This window comes from Pyrgilauda ruficollis, unplaced genomic scaffold (genome assembly GCF_017590135.1).
Source record: "Pyrgilauda ruficollis isolate IOZ18807 unplaced genomic scaffold, ASM1759013v1 scaffold28, whole genome shotgun sequence".
Taxonomy (NCBI): Eukaryota; Metazoa; Chordata; class Aves; order Passeriformes; family Passeridae; genus Pyrgilauda; species Pyrgilauda ruficollis.
Window position 1 is genome coordinate 2087459 of NW_024524155.1, and position 23386 is coordinate 2110844.

At 50.4% G+C, this 23386-nt stretch overlaps 1 protein-coding gene across 7 annotated transcripts; it reads right to left on the minus strand.

Annotated features, from left to right (window-relative positions):
* Window positions 1-27: 27 nt before the first annotated feature.
* On the minus strand, window positions 28-15526 carry ABCD4 (ATP binding cassette subfamily D member 4). 7 transcript variants are annotated; one of them, XM_041471859.1, is made up of 19 exons: window positions 15438-15526; window positions 15095-15219; window positions 14856-14983; window positions 14531-14670; window positions 11269-11385; window positions 10855-10980; window positions 10108-10158; window positions 7433-7527; window positions 6374-6495; window positions 5440-5531; window positions 5077-5166; window positions 4606-4814; window positions 4220-4311; window positions 4007-4043; window positions 2873-2922; window positions 2541-2593; window positions 2111-2187; window positions 857-972; window positions 28-702 (listed from the first exon to the last, which is right to left on the minus strand). In XM_041471859.1, the coding sequence occupies exons 1-19, from the start codon at window positions 15452-15454 to the stop codon at window positions 607-609; spliced, it is 1833 nt and encodes a 610-aa protein (XP_041327793.1). In that variant the 5' UTR covers window positions 15455-15526; the 3' UTR covers window positions 28-606. The 7 variants fall into 7 exon arrangements, with proteins under 7 accessions (XP_041327793.1, XP_041327792.1, XP_041327794.1 ...); XM_041471858.1 differs by having other exon boundaries at window positions 4606-4826; XM_041471860.1 differs by having other exon boundaries at window positions 4606-4826; window positions 14856-14978; window positions 15316-15443.
* Between the last annotated feature and the right edge of the window lie 7860 nt (window positions 15527-23386).

The window sequence follows — 23386 nt, forward strand, 5'->3', positions numbered from 1 at the left end:
AACAAATATTGACTCTTCTCCATAAAACCAGTTTGAAAACAGGCCCCACATTTTAATACAAAAATGTTCTTTTCACCTGTAGCTGTGTGTTGTAAAGAGAGCAGAGACATGCCCTGTGCTAGCATTCTCCTCCCCTTGTCTCCTGCTGGAAAACACAATTCTGAACAGAGCCAAAAGGCACATAAATCTATTCTGCAGAGTTGTGTATCAAAGACAGAGCTCCTCGCAAGGCACAGAGGGCAGAAAAGGAGGCTGCATTGTAGCCTCACACCAATGTATTCCAGACAAAGTGGAGGTTTCTCTGGCTGTTGTTTCTACAAGACCCATGAGGCAGCATCTTCTCTCAGGGCGGCCTAGGAGCTCAGCTCCTTTCTCTTGTGAGAGCCAGGGAGGCAGAAGGAGGATGGGAGAAGGGTGGCATAGCTGTGTCTACTCTTGGCAGAATTCCACACCATGAGTTCAGACACACTCTGTGTCCATCAGCAAAATCCAGAACTGGTCTTGCACTGCTTGACACACCTGCTGGCTTGGCAGCTCCATGTCTGCTATTGAGAGCTCTTCCACACATGTGCAGGTTCTGTGGCTGGCCAGAGAAGGGCATGTTCTTCAGTATTCTTCCTCAGAGGGGAGCCGCTTCATCTTCTCACATCTAGTGAGCTCCCATCTTCCCTCCCCATGAAGTTTCAAAATCCAGCTGTGGAACTGCAATTCAATAGCACATTGAGGGATGTCTCTACAAGGGCACAGTCCACCCACAGTGAGGTCCTCCAGCCTCAGTCACTCCCCTCTGCTTGCCAGAGACCCTCTCTACCTCACCACTGCAAGGGAGGCATGAAGCGCTGCCTCCCTGTCTCACCTTTTCCAGGCTGGGTCTGTGTCCCACACTGATCAGTGTCATGCCCAGCTGAAGGCACATACGGTACAGTTCATGCTCCACCTCTTCTGTCAAGGCGCTGGTGGCTTCATCTAACACTGAAAAAAAAGCTATAAGCCCCACAAATCCTCTCCCAACCACACATCTCCTGTAGGCAAGGAGAGCAACTCGCAAGAACATTTCACATAATAACTGGAGCTCACCAAGAGCATCTGCAGAAAGCAAGTGAGGAAAAACCTAAGAACTCTGGTATTCTTCTGGCACAGCTGGTGACAGGCAACTAGGAAAGCTGTCTTTCCCCTCAAGTACTTGAATCCATCCAAACCACACTGTTCACTTCATTCCTCTCCCTCAACAGCTATCCACCACTGCCTCATCCCCATCATAGCAAAAGCCAAGACATGGCCTTCTCCAGGCAGACCACGTGCCAGAGTGCCAGGCCAAACAGCAGTCAGTGTACTCATCCAGCACAGACCCTACATGGAGTATGTAGGATGGCCTGTGGCACCTTCCTGACTATTAAGGGTAAATACTACATACCTGGAGCAAATAAATTCAAATCATCTCTACAGCTTTTAGTTTGCAATCCACAGGTTCCTTCTGCCCAGACATCACTTAGCTGTGCCCCAGGCCTCAGGGGAAAGAGAGGTACTTACATGTAGCTACCTGCTACTGAAACTGGCTCTGCTCACCCACATCCAACCTGGCCCTCATGGCAAGTCCTCCAACAGCTCAAGCCCCCAGCAGAGCCTAAGGAATTGATCCCATTAGCTAATCACAGATGTTCTGTGGTCCCTCAGGACTGTTTCTCCCTCTGCTCCTTGTCTTCTTTTGCCACATCAGGGCTAAACCTTCCATACTGCCCCACAACCGTACAGATGCTCGAGAGCTTCAGATATGACAGCTGCTGCCATATTCCCCAACACATGCAATTCTTTGCACAGCAACTGGTGAGCAGGCTGACAAAGTTCTTCTGGTGCCACTGGACATGGACCATGAACATTAATCACCAGTTCCCCAAGAAGAATATGTCTTATGTACAGCCTCTTGATTTACCACCGTCCACACAAATAATGAAACGTTTTCACATTTCACAAATGGATCCTCTGTGTGCTATGCTGTGAAAATAATGACCAAGACAAAGCATGCTCCTAGCACAAGCTGTCTCTGTACCAGCTTTGCTGTATAACAAAGGCCTTGTCTTTTTTTCTCCCCTCTTTGTAGTCAGTCACTCACCTGCATATTTTGGCTGGAGGTAGAAGAGCCGTGCAAATGAGAGCCTCTGCATCTCCCCTGGGGACAGGATGTCATACCTGCAGCAGGGTCGAGATTCAACACCTTCCTCAAGAAACAGAGCTTGTTTGCTGAAAATCTTACGGCTTCTGATATTGGAGACCAGCAAACAACTGTCCCTGTGTGTCCCTTGTGCTCCCTTCCATACTGCAACTGGCTCTGCACCCCTGTACACAGTCAGCTGTCTGCAGAACACCACAGCTCGTGACTGTTGGCACAGATGCTTGGGCCATGAAGGCTTTGCTCCTGTGTAGTGTCCACATCTCACAGAACACAGATGGGCACAGATAAATCCAGCAGCAATGTGCATCTGCTTAGAAGTGTTCCCCACTCAGAAATCACCCAAACACATACAGACAGTGAGCTCCCTTACCAGTTCCAGTCCACCTGTTCATCCAGTCCTCCAGCCCTTGCCAGCAAATCAGTCTACAGAGAGCACAGCAGACTTGTGAACACAGTCCTGAACCCTGTCAGCCTATGGCCCTGGGCATAACCACACGCTTTTTACCAGTCTCCCTTTCCCCACTTGAGCTGAAGTTGTACCACATTTCTCCTCTTTCTGTCCCAGACAGTTGTGTCCCAGGCACAGACAATGTCCCCACATAAGTTCAGCACATAATCATGCTGTGCTGCCACAAAAAATCATCCCTCCTTCCCTCACTGGTGGCACCAGCAAAGAAGGCAGTAGTGCTATCAGTGACTCACCAGCCCAGCCAGCTCCAGGAATCGCACAATCCTCTCATCATCTGCAGACCCTAGGGAGAAAGCCATACAGCATGAGGAGAGGCAGTGTGTGCTAAGGCCACTGCTGAATGAAGGAGTTGGTGAGGCAGGAGGGAAGAAGTGGAGTACCTCCTGAGGCTCAATGTAGTTGACCTGACCACTTAGTTATACCAGACCCTGAGCTTTGGCAGAGATAGCCCCAAAGACTGACCTTCCTTGCAAGTGTTAACCATGCCTGTGAGCAGCATACCAGGAGGTAGCTGGGCTCCACAAATACACCTGAGATTTGCCTCAGTTCACAGCCACAGCCAGAATACAAGGATCCAGGCTTCAACTGCCAAGACCCTGCCCAACAGTTGCTGTCTTAGAGCTGAGACTGCACACTACAAGTAGTGGAGTCATGGGAATGGGGGTCAGGTAGGAGTTAGAAAAAGGACCCTATGTGGAAGAGAAATACCTCAGGGTGAGTCAGCTGTGGAGCAGAACACACACTTAAGCTGGTACAGTTAGCATCTGTGGAAGTTGAGAGGAAGTGCTGTGCATCTGCCATGGACCTCTCTGAAGCTGCTGGAGAGCCACAACAGTAGCTGAGGGCTGTAGTTACTCTCAGCAAGATTGTGACTCCCAAGCTACAGCAGAGCACATGTGGTCTGGCTTTGGAAGAGGGTAGGGGAGAGAAAGGATCCATATATTCTGACCACAACAGTGTGCAAAGCCCTGGGACATCATTTTGAAAAAGTGGAAAAGTAAAAGATGGACCTGGATGGAAAATAAGAGTAAGGCAAACATGGCTTGCCAAAAGTCAGGCTGTACCAAAATCAGATGTATCCCAACACCAACATATAGCATGTCTAGCACAGCAGGAAGAGCATGGCCAACTTGTCCTCATTATACTAAGAGAGCAAGTTCTTATCAACTGAGTATGCTCCCTCACAAAAGGTGGAGGACACAGAATTGACCTTAACACACACAAATCTTCTAGGGAACACCAGAACAACAAAAGCAAAATGGATGAGTGTTCCTGATAGGTTACATCAGGGAAGAAGCTGCACTGGGTACAGGACAGTGAGGCAATACCACAGCGTTGGTTAATTGCTCTAATGAATTTTCACAAACCTGAAAGTGGATAGATCTCCTTCAGGGGATAGATCACCTGTTTAACAGAGCAAAAGAAACCATGTCAGAGGGAGCTGGACTCTGTCCATCAGAGATGCAACAACATGAACTCAGGCACAAGGGAAGGAGCAGCCACAGGTATCACCCTCTTGCAGGGTTTGCAGGGCATGACCACAGCTGGGAGGCCACAGCAAAGACAGACCCTGGGCTCACCTGCTCACGCAGGCTTCCATCAGTGAAGAAGGGCCTCTGTGGTAGGAACACCACTCCTCGGGGGCCAAAGCAGGTCAGCATCCTGATGCTCCCTGCACAGAGACACTCATCACATCGGCAGTATCAGGCAGGAACTTCCCACTGCCCCATGTAGTCCTGTCCCATGAAGTAACCAACAAGTCTCCACAAAAGTGTGTTTGCAACACAGGGCAAAGCAATGAGAGCCAAAGACTGTGACAAGAGATGGGTGGCTCAAATCAGTGTATCAGTGACACATTCACCATCACGTGGTGATACTGGCCTCACAAACTGCCACACTGCCACCTTGAAAAGGCAGGGTAGCCTTGGTTGAGAAGAAGAAGGCTGAGGCAAGTAGCAGTCCTCACCCCGTGTGCTCTCCCAGAGTCCTCCGAGGACCCTCAGGAGAGATGTCTTCCCTGTACCAGTGTTTCCCACAATCATCACACTGTTTCCTTGTGAGATATTGAGGCTCAAGTCCTTGATGAGCAGCTTGCCAGAGGATGGTACTGAGAGTGTCACTCGCTCCAGAAGGAAAGCTGTGTCCCTTGGCACTGGGTCCTCCCCAGAATGGCTGCTGGGCCACCACCAAAACAAAGAACAAGAGATCTGGGGGTAAGTGCTGAGATTGGCAAAAATCAGACACCTTAGACCTCCTGTGCCTCTGTGACAGTAGCCCTGCCCCACACACCCTGGGAATGACAATTGACAGTGAGCACTGCCTGCTCCAACCAAATGCGTGCAACAGACTGTGACACCAAGGGCCACCTCCCTCCCATGGCAACCCCACACTCTGGCACGTAAGCTGCAAGCCAGCCAGTTGCTGAGAGGCAACTCACCTGTCCAAATCCCAACTGGTTTTGGCTTCTGAGTAGTTATCATTTTTTTTGTTGCCAAGGCTCAGCAAGGTCTCCTGCAGTTCACCAATCCTAGACACACAAGAGGTTGCATGAAAGCCAGGGACAACTTCATCAGCCTCCTCACAATATCCAAACTTGCCCATGCTTGCACACGAGCAACAGGTTGGGTTTTTTTTTTTTTTTTTTTTTTTTTTTGGGGTTGTTTTTTTTTTTTTTTTTTTTTTTTTTTTTTTTTTTTTGGTTTTTTTTTTTGGTTTGGTTTGGTTTTTTTAGCACAGACCTGGGCAGAATCTTGTTCTGCACTGCCCTTTCCTCCAGAGATGTGCCCACAGATAAGCTCACCTGTGTGTGTAGCCAGCTACATCAGTCACAGTGCTGGAGAGATCTATGAGCTGGCTGAAGCAGCCAATGAGGTAGATGGAAACAAAGGCATTCTGGGGAGAAATCACATGGCAGAGTAAGGGTCAGTGCTCAGCTGGGGCCCTGACCCTTATTCCATGACTGCAAGGAGGCAGCCAAGGAATCCACACATTTGGCCACATCAGCTGTCTCAGCAAGATGAATGAGGAGTGGTGAAGTCACCCAGGATGGTGGGAGTGAAGATGACCACATCTGAAAGAAGCAGGGCTTCCCTGCTCAGTGCAGCAGTTTTTGCCAGGTAGACACATGTCCTGTCACCCAGGGATGGTGTCTGCAGAGTGCCTGATGGCCTGCCTAGGGCCCAGCATGCTTGCCCAAGTCACACAGATCCATACCACCACCCCTGCCTCAGCACCGTATATGGCTCAGAGCAGGGTGTCTCAGCCTGCAGTGCCCACTTAGCTATTTTTAGCTCTGCATTCTCTATGACAAACCAGTTTTGAGTATCTGTAATGAGTCAGGTCAGGAAAGTGAATGCAAGCCAGCTCAGCCTGAGGTGGCAAGGCTCACCACAGGCAGTAGCCCAGGGCACAACCCAGACCCACAGCACTGCACAGACCCCATCTCCACCTGCACTGCTGAAAACCAGAGGCTTTCTGACCTCCTGGGATTTTTAAGACACAAAGGTCTGAGCCAGGAAACACTTACCTAAACGTGTCCTTGACAGTTCTCACACCCAGGTTAATCACATACCAGCTGGCTACAAGCTCCTGTTTCCATGTGACTTGGGACAGTCTAACCTGAACATCAAGTGCTGCAGGTTATCTAGCCCCAGAGTCACCAGCACCACATGAAACCTCCATCCTCAGTGCCTGCTCACCCTCTACAATGGGGTCACAGATTACCCTTAGCTCACCTTGCTGACAAGGGCACTGAGCTCTGTTGGATTCAGGTCGCCGTAGACCCCAGAAAAGATGGGAATGGCAATGACCACGTAGCTCAGGATGCTGCCCAGATAATCAAAGGTGTTGATCCCAACTGGGCACAAGCACATTGAAAGAAGACAGTGAGTTAAAATAGAAACCTCTGTCCCAGCCAGGTCCAAGTGCTGACCCTGAGCCCAGTCAGAGGAAGAGCTGTGTTCTTGCCTCAGCCCTTTATAATGAACCAAAGCAGAAAAACCCATTTTGCAGGATAGCAAAAGCACCAGGGTGAAAAAGCATTTGCCAAGCAAAGAGCACTTTGGGGCAGGCCCCTGAGCAGAGAATTATCATCCAGACACACAGCTCAGGGACTACTGTGGGGCAAAAGCCACTTTGCCTGCTTGCTGCTATGCTTCAGGGGCCTGACTGATTCACAGCAAACAGAAGGGAAGGGCAAAAAGGAAGCTCTGGGGTGAGATAGTTTGTCATGAAGTGTGTCTTGGGAGCACACAGGCAAAAAGACTTAAGATTCAAATTCCCACAGACACTTCTGTTCAGGGTTCTCCCTCCATTACACTGCTCAGAAGCTCACTGTGCTGCTGAGATCAGGAAGAGCTGTCTTTATAGTGGTCATTTAAAGAAAAACCTGGACTCAGTGAAAATGGGAGAAGGAATATTTTCAGGGGACAGCTATGCTTAAGGGACAGGCTCTATGGGAAAGAAGTTTCCATAGCTCCCAACAACATATACAGTCCCCAGAGCTCAAGCCCTTCCCTCTTTTCTTGGTGTGTGAACACCTGCACCACAAAAAGCCAGATTCTGGGCCCTTTACAACTTTGCCTCTTTATGAGGCTTTTATACAACAGGATTCCTATTTAGCACTGCAGGACGCACCCTCTGTTCACCCTCAGTGCTTTCACACACCAGCAAGAGGCAGAAGAAGAAAACACAGCACCCACCCAACTGCTCTACCCAGTGGAGTTTCCCAGCGTATCGGCCGCTAGAATGGAGTTACCACACATCCCACTTCACCCCCCAGTCTGCCCACTCACTGTACAGCCACAGCTCTTTGCCTATCAGCTCTCTCTGGGTCTTCAGCAGGCTCTGCAGCCTCCGGTTTGTGCGCATGTGCTCCACTCGCCCAGCCCTGTAAAAGTAAGATTGCAACATGCCACAGACATCCTAGGACCATGGGCTTTAAAACTGAAGCTTTGAATGGACCTGGCATCCTTACCTCTGACTAACAAGCTCTTTATTGACCAGGAACTGAACAGCCAGGACTGCCTTCCTGAAGGGTATTGTCAAGGAACTCTGGCTGAAGCAAGCAGTCCTACAAATCTCTGAGAGCCCATGGCTGCTGCTGCTGTTGCAGCAGGAGGAGGTAAAGCCAGGCCAGACACTGTCAGCGAGGCTCCAGGCTGAAGCCATGTACACCCAACGTCAAACACAGTTCCCAAATACAGCCTGGTTGGAAGAGAGGGATGGCACTGCTACACAGCTGGATCCAGAAAGGAGAGGGTAAAGGAGAGTCCAGGGGGTGATAATCAGCCTGCATGGCCAGCAGCCTTAGCCTACCTCTTCCCATTTCCCACTCCACAGGAATGGGACGAAAGCAAGTCCTGAACCCCCGGTAAGGTACCCCAGCTTCACAACTTCCCCCTTCCCAGGGCTACCTCCATCAGGTCACCCACCACACAGGTTAGTGGTGATGCTCCAGTGGCCAGGCTGAGCCAGGAGCAAGGAGACATCTCCTAAACCATCACCTTCAAGCAAGCGTGACAGCTCCTTCTGCTGCTCTGCAAGGCCTGGGCTGCCCTCAGGTGGCAAAATGCAGAGAGAGCTCCACATCTCATTTCAGTCTCCCACCTGCCATAGCACTTATTGCCCCTGACATCCAACAGAGGCTTGTGCCCACTACACAAACCATGCTCCCACCACAATCCCACCACAACAGGGGACTCACTAGGGCCCAAGAAGATAAGGCCAGAAGCAGCACAAAAACATCCAAAATAAGATTTTTGAGGTCTCATTTCTAAAGATTCTCAGTTCATAGAAATATATATTTTCTTTCTCAAAAATGCACCTGGTTAGAATTCAGTTTGGCTTTACTGCCTTATAACACATCTCAGGTAACTACTGAGCTGCAGTCTTTGCTTTCCATGTATTAGGAAAGGAGAAAGGCCTGGACACAAGGAATTAAAGGTAAGAAAGGAACCGGGGACCTTTGTTCTAGAGCTATTACTCTGTTGCAGATGAGGAGAGATTGTTGTATTGGTTTCCTCTTTTCCTCCCATTCACTTAACTTTTAAAGCAAGTTTGCCAAGGACTTAGTAACAAAAGAAGTAAAAAGGTGGCAGTGCTCTGCTTCTGTTGCTTCCTTTACCAAAGCAATGTTTAGTCAGTCTTAAGAGGACAAGATCACAAGCTAGAGAAGTTGAGCAATCAAAACCAGCCACTCACCATATGCTCCTCCTCTTGCAGGATTCTAGGAATGCACCTTTTAAAAAATTCCTTCGTTTTTAATTATGATGTATACCATGAAAATGCCTGGTTGTGTGCAAATCAGCTAAGTTCTAGTTTCACACAAAATGAAGCTTTTCTACTAAAACATTGTACTGAACCAAAACACTCTGTTTTCTGGTATAATAATCCACTTTCCATTTTCTACTTAGTAATAGAATTTAAAAAAAAAAATCAAAATTGTGAGGGAAAGTATTGCATCTTAAATAAGGGCATGTAATTACAGCATCTTCTCCATTACAAAAAATTATCATCAATCAGTAAGAATCAATCAGAGTACAAGGAAATAACTCAGACTTGCCAGTGCAAACCAATATTGATTTTGGTTATTTAAATGAGTTTCATGCCTGTCAATATAAGTTATGAAATCAGTGATTTTGAATCAAACCATTGTAGGGACTGCACCACAACACTTGAAATGCTCGCTCAATATAGCATGAAGGAGCCAAATATAGATCATGAGCAGGGAAGACCACAGAGAGGACATGTACTACAATTCCTGAAAGTGCAATTTTGCAACATACAGAGCAAAGGCAGACTTGTGACAAGAGAGAAGCAGCAACCTCCTGCCACCCCAACACAAGCTACACCAAATTCATGCCTCTTTTCCTGGTGAACCAAGCAGCAGCTCAACAGGTTTCAGGGCATCACTAAATGGGGGAGGTGCTGCTGGGCTCCCGATTGTGCGCTCAGCTCTCGGGTGAATGGTGTTCAGCAAATTCAGAGACCAGTACAGCATGTGGAGGATCAGGGCACAGGCTGACCAAGAGCAGCAAAGCAGAGGTAAGATGGCCAAGTAGCAGCTAGCACACCCACAGAAGACATGCAGGCAAGCAGCAGCAGGATGGGGCCAGAAGCAACATGTGAGTCCTCAACAGAACCAGATGCAATAAGACTTTGAGCAATCTTCCGGGTAAGGACCTAGCAAAACATCAGTAAGGGTCTCTAAGCCAGCACCAAATCTGTATCTGCCTCTGAGGATGTTAGAAGGGAGGCAAAGGAAAGATCGTTGTCTCCAGCTGCTGTGGATTATTTCTGCAGATGATGCACAGAATGCAAAGAACTGAGTGTCAGAGCTGAATGATGCTGCAGTGGAAGGGATAGAAAGCTGCAGCAACAGAACTTAGGCTCCTTTGGGATATGTGAACAAGGATGCTCTGAACTGGGACAATCCTTATGAGGATACAAAGAAATTAACACTACTAACCTGTAGAAAGCAGCTGGTTCTGCATTGACACGAATCTGCATGTGCTTGAACCTGTACAAGCAAAAAAAAAAAAAAAAAATATTGTGCGCAAATGCTCAGTGAATTATGTAGCCAAAACCATTCCTAGAGGAAACTTATCTTGCATGTTAGAGCAGTGATCTGAGGCATCTCTTGGCAGAAATATTCAACAGGCTCAGAAAGGCACCAGAGACCAAGGCTTAACACAAGGTGCCATCTTTCACAGCCAGTTCAGTGGTACATTTTTTTTGATATTGTGCTCTCTGTGCACATCTTCTTAGCCCTTGGGCTTACTCTTTGCTGCTAGACCAGCATCTCCACCACACAAAATCACCAAAGCCAACTGCCCTGGGCTGGGTTCCCTGTGCCACAACAGCTTATGCTGCTGTCCCTGGATGCCTTGAGCCCCAGGGAAAGCTACAAAGCCTCTGCTACACACACAGCCAACCCTGCAAGCAAGGGGGAGGAGGTGAGTTACAGAGGATATGGAAAGACTGGGCTGTGAGACTGAACCAAGGGCATTGCCTGCCATGACACAAGGCTGTGAATGGTTGGCAGGGGCTCAGTACACTGACTCTGAGGCACCATTGCAGAGGTAGACTTCTCTGAGTGTGAGGAAGGTCACAGACAAGAGAATTAGCTACATATACAGCCCTGAATGGGGACAAAAAAGCAGCTTTCACAGAAGCTGCCAAGGGGCAGTGAAAACATATCTCTGCTGGGACTCACCTGAAATCTCCCTCCAGTTTTTCCTGCTGCACAAGTTTAGACACAATTGGGCTCATCAACACTTTGTTAATCATCGTCCCAATGACGAAATACCCAAAGATGCTCACCGGGCCCAGCCAACCTGTGCTACAGAGGAGAAAGAGAACTCAGCCAATAATCCAAGCAAAAGGACACTCCTGCACCATTAGGCTCAAGCAATCAGAGCCCTCAGCTGTCACCTCTCTTGGCTTTCACAGAAGTTTGGGGGCCAACATTGCACATCCCAGCATCCCCAAGGCAGAGTTCTCCTTGGAGTATAGAGATCACTCACCCATGTGTACAAATATCCATCTGGGGAGTTGTAATGTGGGTGGCAGGGTCCAAAAAAAGAACACAGAAAAGAGGCGTGCAAGCAGGGCCAGGATACATTGTTACCTGTGAAAGCACTGGTATGTGTAGTAGGCCAGTGTGAAGGGTGAGATGACGAGCTTGCTGGCCATGGAGCTGAGCTGCCTGCAGAACCTCTCCACGTCCTGGCTGATGCGCTGGTCCCTGCTCAACACGAAGAGCCATTGACACCATTAGAGCCCAGAAGCAAGAGCCAGTACTAAATCCCTAACAGGGCACAAACCAGCCTGTTTCAGTGCATGAACACAGGACAGGCAGCAGGTGAACAAGCTTACCTGGGAAGGATCTGCAGATTCCCCACAGGAGACCATTTTCATGGCCCAGCAGGACCCACCCAAGGGCCTTCATGGCACCCAGGAAGAACAACTCTTGCCATTGGTTTCAACCTGTTCCTTGTATTTATCCCCTTGTTCCACTTTCAACAACATTGTTCAAAACTTGTGCTGAAGGTCTCTGCATCATTGTCCTTTACTCCTCTCCTGGAACAACCTCTGTACTATGAAAAACTACTGACTCTCTCCCTAACCTTCAGTACTGGACTGAGATGCCATCAGACCCACCAGGACAGGCCAGAGCACAAGACAAACCTTCACCAGCTACTGGATATTTGCAAACACTTCCATCAAAGCTACCCTCTCACAAGAGCCAATCCCTTGGCTCTGCATGGAGTGCCTCTGGTTCCTTTGCTGCCAAGAAGGAAGTGCTTCCACCCACCCCAGCCCACAAGAGCAGGAAGCAGCACACCAGGCCTTCTCACCTCACCAGCAGCAGCCACATGGGTGACAAACCCTCAAGTCCCATCTATCCCACTACTGAGCAGGAGTTGCACTTGGGATAACTAGGAAGAATTTCAGTATATTTACTTCTCAGCACCTCACCTGTCCAGAGCACATGGATGAAGGCTTCAGCCTACTGTGCTAAGCTCCAGTGGAAAGGCTGTAACTTAATGCTTGAGTTCAGAATGAGGAGCAAGGATGGACTCCTGGATAGTCTCAGTGCAGATACTAGCACAAAGGCATTCATCTTTTAACACTTTTGCAGCTCTGGAAGAGCAATGGATTTAATTCTGGGGCAGCTCTCACCCTGACTGACCTTGCAGCATCATTTTTCCTTCTCCTCACACTGTAATATTTCCCACAAAATTGTAACCTAAATTGTGCTATAGTCTCACAGGAGGATATTGCTTTTTACAAGCTATTAAATAACATGTAATGAAAATACATGAAACACATGAAAGCATCAATTCAAATGCCCTACTAGGTGGTGCAAGTGCTTGTATGCCACTCAGAACCCACTCTTCATTCCTTTGAAGTGGAATGAACACTCAGTTTGGTTTGCACTGCATAATGGGAGATCTCTGTTGCTCTACTTTGTTCTCTAAGTACCTGGTGCAGGGAAAAAACTCTCATCAAAGAACTGCAAGATGAAGAGAACTTTTGCAGTGGCACCAAAACCACACTTGTTTAGTAAGACTGAATGTTGGAGCAGAAGCAAGGTGTAATGAGACATACTCCACAGTAATCCCACACATTTGGTCTGCAAAGGCCATGAGAGTCTCTTGCTGCAGGGCAGACTGACCCAGTTGTCTCCTACATTTCACTGCACAATGTGAACATGTTCCCTAGTTAAAAATAAACCTCAGCAGAATAATCATGTGGTGAGGGGCCTCTGTCCTCCACCTCCCCTCATGTCCCCAAAGAAAAAGACCGGCATGCAGGAGCTTCTGGCTTCAATGTGCTGCACTGTCTAGCAAGTGCTGCATGCCCTGATGACAAACATGGGTTTTTAACCTCTCCTTGTAACTCCATGCCACGGAAAATACTATCAGAAATGAACATTTAATGATATTGGGAGTAAACCAACAGCAGCCTGGAAGTGCATCAGCTTGATAATGATGCCTACTGCCCAACATGCAGAGCTGTTTGACCCAAGCTTGCTGCTCCCCCTTAGATACCCAGCATGTTTTCTTGCAGCAGCCACACAAACCACCCTCCTCTGCAATGAAGGAGCAAGGACAAGCAGCCAGTAGCAACAGGCAGCAGAACTGCAGAAGCTGCTTCAGTTTCTTGAAGTTTCCACTATTAGCAAGAATTAGGAGTCCCTGCAAGACAGCAATTTTTCCTCAGGACCCTGGGCATGCTCTCCTCTCTTTCCATCAACATGGGAAATGGCACTAATGCAGTGACTAGATCAGAGGTGCCCACTCCAGCTTGGAGTCTCAAAACAATGGTATAACAACACATTATTTGGAAAAAATTCCCCTTTGATTTCTAGTTTTTCAGCTAGTATTTAATAATAACAACTTTAAATTCTGGAGGGGGAAGAATTAGGGAGATTCTACACTGAGATCAGCTCAGCTGGTTAAGCATGGTAGTAATAATGCCAGGGGTTCAATCCCTGTGTGGGCTATTCACTTCAAGAGTTGGACTCAATGATCCATGTGGGTCCACCCCAACTAAGAGTATTTTGTGATTCTGTGACCTCTCACATGATGTCTAACATAGGATTTTTAGCTCTTCACAGTGTGCAACTATGACAGCAGTGCCCTGTGCGTGAGGACAGGCTGGAAGGCCAAGGTCCACACACAGCTCTGAGGAAGGGCATTCAACCTTTGCTGTGCAGCCCAGGTAGATCAACAGCTCTGCAGAAAGCAGGACAGTGCACAAAGCAAACTGGAGAGGGGCCTCTTGGCGGTGGGTCTGGGATCCACAAGGAGAGACTGAAAGCTCCTCCTCTTATATTTCAAGTCACCACTGACACTTCCTTCCTAGGAACAGGAAAGGGAAATGTAGCCCTCATACAGTGCAAAACAAAGCCCTTCCTGGATTTGGCTCCCATGGGTTATCAAACCACTAAAATACAACTGAACTGTGCTCAGCTGCAGATCCTGGTGTTTGAAGTTCAAACAACAGAGACTGTCCTAATGCACCAGCTGTGTGAAGGAGAGGCACTGCTGACTGCAGCCAGGCCCTTTGCAACATCACACAGTGTCAAGGGTTGAGTTTGCAGACCAGAGGTTTTATAGCAGCACTAGATCCCTGTTCCAATGAGCATCCACTTTCCTTGCAACTGAAACATCCTGCCCCTAAAACCTGCCCACAACTGGCAGTCACAGGAGTTCCCAGCAATAGGTATCACCTCCCACCAGGGTAGAAGAGGGTGCCTAGATTTGTGCCTACATGGTAAAAGCTTCTAGGGCTCAAGCCCCTACCCAGAGACAAAGAGAAAAGGTGTGCAGCAGCCCAGGAGAAGCCAAGCAAGATACTGAAAGAAGCTGCCAGCAGCCTACGGGTTATCGACGTCCTCACGCAGCACGAGCAGGTTGTAGTAGACCTGGCCTTGGAAGTAGCAGCGGTGGAGGTATTCAGTGAGGGATTTCCTCCAGTTCACATACATCATGTTGCAGATAAACTGGTCGAAACTTTTTAGCTGGAACAAGGGCAAAGAGATGGATGGGGAGAGATAAGTGAGAACAAACATTTTTTCAAACTTAAATAAAAACTAGCAGTTTGTACTAGTGATCCAGGGCATGGGCAGACGTAAATCCTTTGTGGCCAGGATCATGCCATGGGCAGCTTTCTCTTCTCCCAAGACACATGAGCCTCTGGTCTTACCGTGGAGTTCACAATGATCAGAGTCACAGCAACGGCAGTCAATGTTTTGAATCCGGAGAAGTCCTTGTTCCCTAGCACCTCATAGTACTGGCTGGGGATGACGCCGACCTGGTAAATAACCAGCTGCTCTGGAGGAGAAAGGCAAGCAGGGGAAGGAATTGATGCGGTGACAAGGCAAAGTCGGGACCACAAGGAGCAGACGTGGGGTGCAGCCCCCCATCCCCACCACCCAGGCTCACCCAGCAAGGCGACACCGAGCAGCGTCAAGAACATGAGTGCGCTCGGGGAGGGCCACCCAGGAAAGAGCACGGCCAGGAGCCGTAGGAACCGCCGCAGGAACAGCCCGTCCAGCCGGGAACCAGCCCTGCAACGGAGGGACACGCGGGGGGTGGCAGTGAGCTCGGGGGTCTCACCCCACCTCGCCTCCGCCACGCCCCGGCCCAGCCCGGTCCGTCCTCACCGCCCGCCGGCCCCGGCGCCCCCCGCTCTGCGGCTGCCCCCCGCCATCGGCGCCCTCCGGACCCGAGCGGCCCGGCCCGGACGGTCCCGCCCCCGCGGGCGCTCCACATGAATATTCATCACCTCTCCTCGCCCGGCATCAGCCCCGCCCGGGGGCGACCGCCGCTGCCGCCGCTTCCGCGTGCGGCGTCACCACAGAGCTCGAGCCGCCAGCGCCGCCTCCCCCGCGGCCGAGCGGGAGCGCCCCCTGGCGACACGCCGCGCCGATCGCGGGCACGACGCCCCCTGGAGGCGCCGCGCGGCTGCGCGTGGTCAGCGCCCGCCCCGCCCGCGCCTCCCTCACAGCGGAGCCGGGCGGGCGATCCCGGCGCGGGGGGTGTGCTCGCGTCCCTCACCTCCTCCCCGCCGCCTGCTCACAGAGACGGACCGTGGTGCCGGGCAGGGTCCAGGGCCGAGCCACAGGCGGCAGGGCCAGAGATCCAGAGCACTAACGCCTCTCTTGAGGAAGGAGCCGGACAGGCACGAACTGATCCCTCTGGGGATCCCAGAGGCTGAGGGACAGTCGCCGTGGGCAGCAGGTATTGCCCGCCTGTTGCAGGGGAGACAAGAAAGAAGTACCGTACTAATTCTGCACATTCGTTTTATTTTGGGGTGGGCAGTGAAGTTTCAGGTTGCTTCCAAAGGACTCACAACTCGCAGTGGCCACTGCAGGGGATTTCCGAAGCCGGGACATTGGGATTAGGCACGATCCCCACCCAGCGTGACGATGAATGGCAGTGCGTGCCGCAGGAAGGGAACGAAGCAGTGCGAAACCCCCGGCAGAGGGACGGACTTCAAGAAAGCAGCAATGAGCTGTCAGTGAATGGACCCTCTCTGGCTTCTCAGTGACCCCAGTTTTAATACAGAAAACAACTAATTTATTTTTTTTCAGGTTTGGGTTGGAATCTGGTTTCATAACCCAAAATTCTGAGTTATGAAATATTTCAGAACAAGTACATTTCTGGACAAGCCTGGTGATTAGAAATGAGAGATCCTGTGAGCTGCCATGCCTTCCTTACTCGTGTGTCTCTACCTAACTTCCATTGATGCCATTTCTTCTGCAGAGCCTTTGGGCTTCTGCACGTATCCTGTGGGTCCCTCTTCCCATATGCCTAGTAGCTTTGTTCTTCTGCCAGTTCCCTGCCTCCCAGCCCTCCTTCTCTTCCTTCATCCTCATCTCCTTCATCTTTGCTCTGCTGCTACCTGCTCAGTGGTCCAGATAATTCATACTTCACACTTCACAAAATCGGTGAATATGCTCTCAGGGATGAAAGAAGACACATCAGTGTGTTTGTTCAGCAAATGGCCTTGTCTCTAAGCAGTGCCCCTTTCTCCTTGCCCTCATCTCCCTTCTCTCATCTCTTTTGGAATTCACAATGCTATCGGTCATACCTAAAGGTTAAGCTCCAGAGGGCAGAGATCAGCCCTGTGAAAACCTGACCTCAGTGATGACTAACTTTTATGTTAAAAGAATCATGGGGTTTTTTTTTCTCAGCTGTTGCATCAGACCTGGGTGACGTTTGCTCCTAGGCAGTCACATCCTCTCATGGGGCAGTACTGCAGCTGTGGCAGTTGTGTGGGTCACTGTTACCAGGATTGAACTGACTCCTTTGCTCTGCTGTCCACTTTGTGATGAGGGGGTATCCCTTCCCTTCCCTTCCCTTCCCTTCCCTTCCCTTCCCTTCCCTTCCCTTCCCTTCCCTTCCCTTCCCTTCCCTCCTCGACTGATGAAATGGCTTTCCAGCACCAGGGGAGTCAGAGGATCTAACACAGAGATGAGATGGCCACAACTGTCTGTCCCAAGCCCGCCCTCCTACTTCTTCCTTCTCCCTGCCCTTTGTTCTGTCACTGGCACCCCACGACCTCCACCTGATAAAGCACACGCTGTGAGCTCCCTTTGGCGTATCAGCTTCACGATTTTTCCTGGGAACCCTCCTAGAGGCAGCCAAGATCAAGAACAAAAGAGAAGTGCTTTCTCAGTGCCTCTCCATCCCCCCTCTGAGGCTGTGCCCTAGACACTCAGCTGCTGTCAGCACAGAAACATTTACATCTTTTACAGCACTCCAGCTCTACTTCTCACGTTTCTCCCCCAGCAAACACCATGGCCATTTCAGTGTGTGCCTGGGGGCAGGGCTTGGGAAAGGACTGGCAATCACAACTTGAGCAGAGTTTTATGGGTCTGTTTGCACTGAAGGGCCATATCTCAGCTCCCTGACTAGCTACAGACCCAAGAGAAACCCCCTCTGCACTGCTAACCTGTCACCAAAGTGTGTGCCATGAATCCAGGGAAGGGAGAGCTGGGCCTGGCTTGCTAGGTCCTGGGCTCCTTGAGGCAGTGCAAGTTAATTCCTTGTGGTGTTTAACCACAGCCCCATCTGCTCCTGCTTGCTAGGTGTGAAACATCCCATCCCCCAACCTCCCCTGCCTGTTCCATGCATTTTTGCCCTGCCCTGGACCAGTGAAGGAAGCCAGATCCTCTCGCATCCCTGGCCTCCCAGTCCCTGACTCACACTGTTCCCCACTGCCCCTCTATGTTTCCATTTCCCTGTGGTCCCTCTCTGCCTGCTGGCCCGAAGCTGGGATGCAGGGAGAAGCCTGACAAACCCATCTTTCGCTGCCTTTGTGTGGTAAGTGGTCCTGAGTGTCCTCTGAAGCAAGCAGCAGCTTCTGTCATCACAGAAAGAAACATAAAATATGCAGCCTTGATTCTGTAGTTTGCTTTCCCTCTTACCCAGGTCTTCCTTAGTGCTGCTGGCTTTGTGTGATGTTGCGTAATGAAGCTCTGCCAGAAGATTATCCCCTTCCTGGGCTTTCCAAAACTGAATCCACCATTTCCTGCCCATGTTTCCAATTTCTAGTCTCCTCATAGGTACCTGTCCTCACCAGAGCTTGCAGTTTCTCCAGTGTGAGGTCACCTACAAGCTTTAGCCCTCTGTCAGATCATTAGTAAGGCAGGGGTAATGAAAATCCCATCCTGAGTTTCAGCTCTGTCTGTATTAGGGTGTGAACTAAACCAGCTAATTTTCAGCTGGATCAGCAAGCTGAACTGACTGACGGAGTCCCTCACACTCCTGTGCCACCCCAAAGCAGAGGGTGGGAATGGGAAACCGAGGGGGAGCAAACAGCATAGGCCAGGCTCAGCACGGCTTAAACCTCCATGGAGCCGCACCACGGGCTCCTGCTGTGATATCTTAATGATTCTGCCTTTTCCTTCTCCACACTCTGTGTCTTAATTAGCCTTTCCCCCTCCTGTGGGCCAAACTGCTCTGCTTTCTTTTCAATCCTCCTTCCTTGTGCTTTGCCTCTAACAGTGTCTTTCTACTGTACACTTCAAAGGCTTTGCTTGGTGCATCTCCCCCATGCTGGCATTGGGTGGTAACACCCCCAAAGCAGGCCAGGTCTGCCATGAACTCATAGTCATTGAAACGGCTTTGGGCCCTTTGGATCTGGGTAAGAAGCAGGCATGGGGGAGGAGAGGTCAAGGATTTCCAGCATTTCACCTATAAGAAGAATTATTAGTAACACAGGAAAAAAAAAAGGGGGGGGGAGGGACCCCTCCTCCACCCACCCTCCCCAGAGGAGAGCCCACTGAGGGCAGAGTGCTTTTATGTGCAAGTGGGAGGGAAGGAGAGTGTTAGGGCTTCAGAGGGAAATGCTTTGATCTTGACTTTGAGTCTCCTTCAGTTCCCAGCTCTCCCCCACTCTCCCACCTATGGCCAGGACCACAGGATATAGCCAGGACTCCTAGTCCTTGCTCTGTGCTATGGTACTTCACTTGCTGTTTCACATTTAATTTCCTCCTGCACACCTAGGAGCCTCACAGAGGCCTCGTGGAGCAAGAGCACAGTGCCAACACCAAGTTCAAACTTTCCCCCCCATCTGACAGAATGGGAAGAGAAAAGGGAGCCCAGTTGGACAGAAGCCAGAAGGGAAAAGAGCCCCGAGATGAGCAGAGGTGAATTAGAGATGGGACCTGTTCTCAAGGCTGTGGCACCCCAGGCAGGGGGCAGGCAGACCTGGCTCTCCTGTGCGTCCTGGTGCATTAGGCTGGTCAGTGCCGAACACGACCCAGAAGATGAACTAGGAAGCAGTAACCATTAGAAGAGGGACAGAGAGTGGCTCTCAGAAGACAGCACTGATGTCCCACAAAGCGTTATTTTAAGTCGGAGAGAGAACAGCAATGAGTCCTGGGTGTTCTCTGCAGGATGGGAAGGAGGTGACACTGATGAGTGCTGGACAATGGGGAATGACCCTGAGTTCTGATTCACTTCAAAGGAAGAGGACTATAGGGTGTGAGAGAGACTTAGGAGCCTCCAGTCTCTTGTCCAAGGTGGGATCTAATGTGTAGGCAAGTTCCCCACTTCCCTTGGAAGATGAAACTCCTGGCTGGGCCTTGCCCTTAAGCTGTCTTCAAGTTCAGGCCAAATACTTCTGTGTCTGTGTTGCTCTTTTTTTTTCTCAGCTGAAGTCACTCCTGTTAACTGCTGTCCCTTGCTGAGGTTGATGCACTTGAATATCCCTGCTTGCCAGTTCTCACTTCAGCACCACTAAATACATTTTTTCCTCACATCATCTCCTACTTATAATTTAATCACTCCAGCTCTGCTACTCCTGGCTGAAAACTTCCTATAGTTTGTTACTTTCCCTTTCAGTATGATGTAAGCAGACCTGTCTGCAGCACTGTCCCAGGCATGCACAGAGTGGAGGGTACCTCACAGGACTTCTCTGTAGAGCCCGACCATTGCTCTCTCTGAGCATCACTTTAAGGGCTTCAGCACAGACATGAGGCAGTGGGTTCAAAGGTGGTTTCAGGCCTAGGGATGAGAAGTACCAGACAATACGAATGCCAAAACAGGACTTTGTCATTCACAGTAAACAAGTTATTACAAAAATTGCGGTGGACTTCATGTTTTCCAGGTCCTTATTGGGCAATATTGCACCAGAACCCCTTGAACTTCCTTCTCCCTAAGACTGGTGGGAATATTGCAGCTGCAGCAACCTGTTGCTTTCTCTTGCCTGTTCAGGCTGCAAGCTCTGCTCATTGCTCTTTCCTTGTGGGGCAATGCCAGGCACAAGAGAGAAAGCAGCCAAGGCAATAGACACTTAGGACCCTCCTAGAAGCTCCCATGCTCTCATTTCCATCAGCCCCTCTACAGTCTCATCTCCCCTGACTTCCTGGAGAGATTCAAATTCTGCAGTGCTCTGGAACAAGAAAGGTGGGAAAAACACAAGCCAGAGCACCAGCAATGACTTTAAGAGGATGGATGTGTCAATTTAGCCCATGTGTAGAACATAAATGTGTCATAAAGTAGTGTGGGTCAACCTTTTCCAGCTCCAGAAGTGGTTTTGGCAAGTAGTCCGCAGTCTGACCTGCCCCAAATGGCATTTGGCTGCCCTGGTGTTTCAGTTATATCCCATCCTCTCTGAATAGTCTCATCTGGTCCACCCATGGACAACCCTGCAGTAGGCAGGGTGCTCTGCCTCCCTCCACTCCTGGAGGTCCCCTAGGTGGGACTGGGGAACTTTCCTGATGGGGTGGATAGCTGAGTGTTTAAATGTTGTCCCCATGTGTGACAGTGTCAAGATTGTCACATTCCAGAACCAGAGCAAGCCCTGTCTTATTATACAAGAATTTATACAAGAACTCAGCAATGAGTCCTTGAGACATCCTCATGAGGTTCAAGCCAACAAGAATTCTATCTGCTAAACAAAGAGGTTGCTCTTGATCTGGGGGAAGACTCTGTGCCCAAACTTGGAGCAGTAAAACCTCCCTTACAGCACATCTGGTAACACGGTGCCTGGAGACCCCCCACAGCTGGACATGTCTGCACCTTTTCTCTGAGCCTTGTCTGGGAGAGAACAGGCTGCAAGCAGGCAGGTTAAAACCCAAGAGACAGAAAAACTTCTGGCAGCCATAGCTAAACTGCAAACGTCTCCATGGTTGTAATGATGAAGCATCCTGCACCAAAGCAGGAAGCACTCTGGTCCCCCACTGAACTCCTCCGAGGAACAGAAAAATGCTAACTACTTGTTTATAAACTGGAAGCGGGTGTGTGCAGTCATCTGCATAACAGAACTGCCCAAGCTGTCTCTTTGTGTGTTTTCCAGCTCCTATGTTAATCACTGACCCTGCTGACTCCGGCATTTACCAGTGTCTCACTGCCCTGTGAGCACTGCTTTGCATTTGCAACCCAAGAAGTTAAAAGGATGAAGGATGAGAAGGGAAGTTCAGCAGCTGTGAATATGAATACCAGCCTGCAAGAGGGGAAAAGAGCCAGGACTGGACAGGTTGATAGAGAGAGTGGAGCTGGCTTTGAAAGACTGTCTGAAGGGGATAAAGCTCACCTGGGAATGGTTTAGGTCTCTCTTCCTTGCACAGTAGCTTCTCTGGGTTCACTGAGAGTGACCTCTTTGAGTCCTGAAGGCCGGGGTTCAGTGTCACCTGGGATGATGATTCCTAACTGAGGCTGGGAGGACTCTCAATCAGCCAGTCCACAGCTTCCAGGGAGCCCTTTCCTCCTGTCAAACCCTCCCTGCATTCCTGGGATCAAATGTGAGACAAGAGAAGTGGGGAAAAATGCTCTAGGATATGTGCTTCTGGGCAGTGAAGGTATGCCTTGATTTGTGCAGCAATGCTTGCCCCTGGACTGTGGTGTAAGCGAAGGCAGCAGGAGAGGGAGCTGGGCACATTTACCCTTTGAAATATCTGTGTTTGGTTGCTTCCTGAATTTCACAGGAATCCTATACATGGTGTCTCTGTGAGCCCTCCTGCCCTCTCGTTGCCAAATACTGCACTAGAAATGAGTGCCACAGTGAGGTTCCCTAAGGGCAGAGACATGTGAGGCAGGAAGCCCTTGATGTCTCTGGCATCAGGAGTTACTTTGTGCCCCTCACTGGATTTGGAGCAATTGTGGTGGGTTTCAAGCTGGTCCCCAGGGATAGGCTGGGGAGAGGGAGAGGAGACTAGATACTGCCTGCAACCAGAGCTCCACACACACAGGGGACATGAAGCACTGACACAGTTAACGAAGATCCCAACTCTTCCCTCTTGGCCCCTGTCATTAAAATGCACCCTCACACGCAAGACCAGATGGGCTCCTTGGTTCCTGTTTTGGGGTGGTGTAGGTTGGGATGAGAGGTTCTGGAGGAAGCTAGAGCTCTGGACGTGTGGAGAGGCCATAGGGTGGAGGTGGTGTTGACAACTTAGCAATGCTGGATCGATGCTGGAACAAGGTGCCTGATGTGCTGGCTGTTTGCACAGCCTCACGTGATGCCCAAGAGACAGGATGAAGCCATTGTGAGAGCGGGAGTTAAGAAGGGGGACCTCGGCCCTGAGATTAGGCTGAGGAGGCAGCAGGGCAGAGATAATGGGGAGAAAGACAGCTCCACTGAGGGCCCAGGCATCAGCAGGCAGATGTAAGGCTGTCCAGAGCTGAGGACAGGGAAAATGTTTCTGTAATTTGGATGCCTCCCACAGACAAACGAAAAGGTTTTGATGGGCAGCTTTGTCTGCCTTAGGAGCCCAGGGGTCCCAGCAACCTGGCCTTGATGGTGAAAGGTCACCACTCGGGAAGGAGAGAGGAAAGGGCATCTCCTAGCTAGCAGGACAGAAGGACCACGGCCTCGTCAGGAGCAAGCCAGAAGGGAGCAGACACACATACAAGCTGTGCCAACCCTTGGGCTGCAGTGACACTCACCTGGGACATGCCTGCTCCCCGTGGGACACAAAGGGTGTCCCACGCAGGCGCCCAGCTCCCACCCCGTGGCCCCAGTGGGCTCTGCCACTGGCCATGCGGCTGCGAGCCCGGGCGGGATGTGGGGCAGGAGGATGCTTCGGGGCACAGGGTGCCTGGGCGCTCCGGGGCGCAGCGGGGCAGGGCGGCCGGAGGCGGCGGGCCCTTTAAGTGCGGCGGCGGCGGCACAATGGCCATTATCACTTTAGCTTTGGAAGTGACCCCCGGCCCGCTCCGCTTTCATGTGGGCCGGGGCCGCGGGGATGGCCCGCTTCCTGGCGGGGGAGAGCCTTGTCTGGG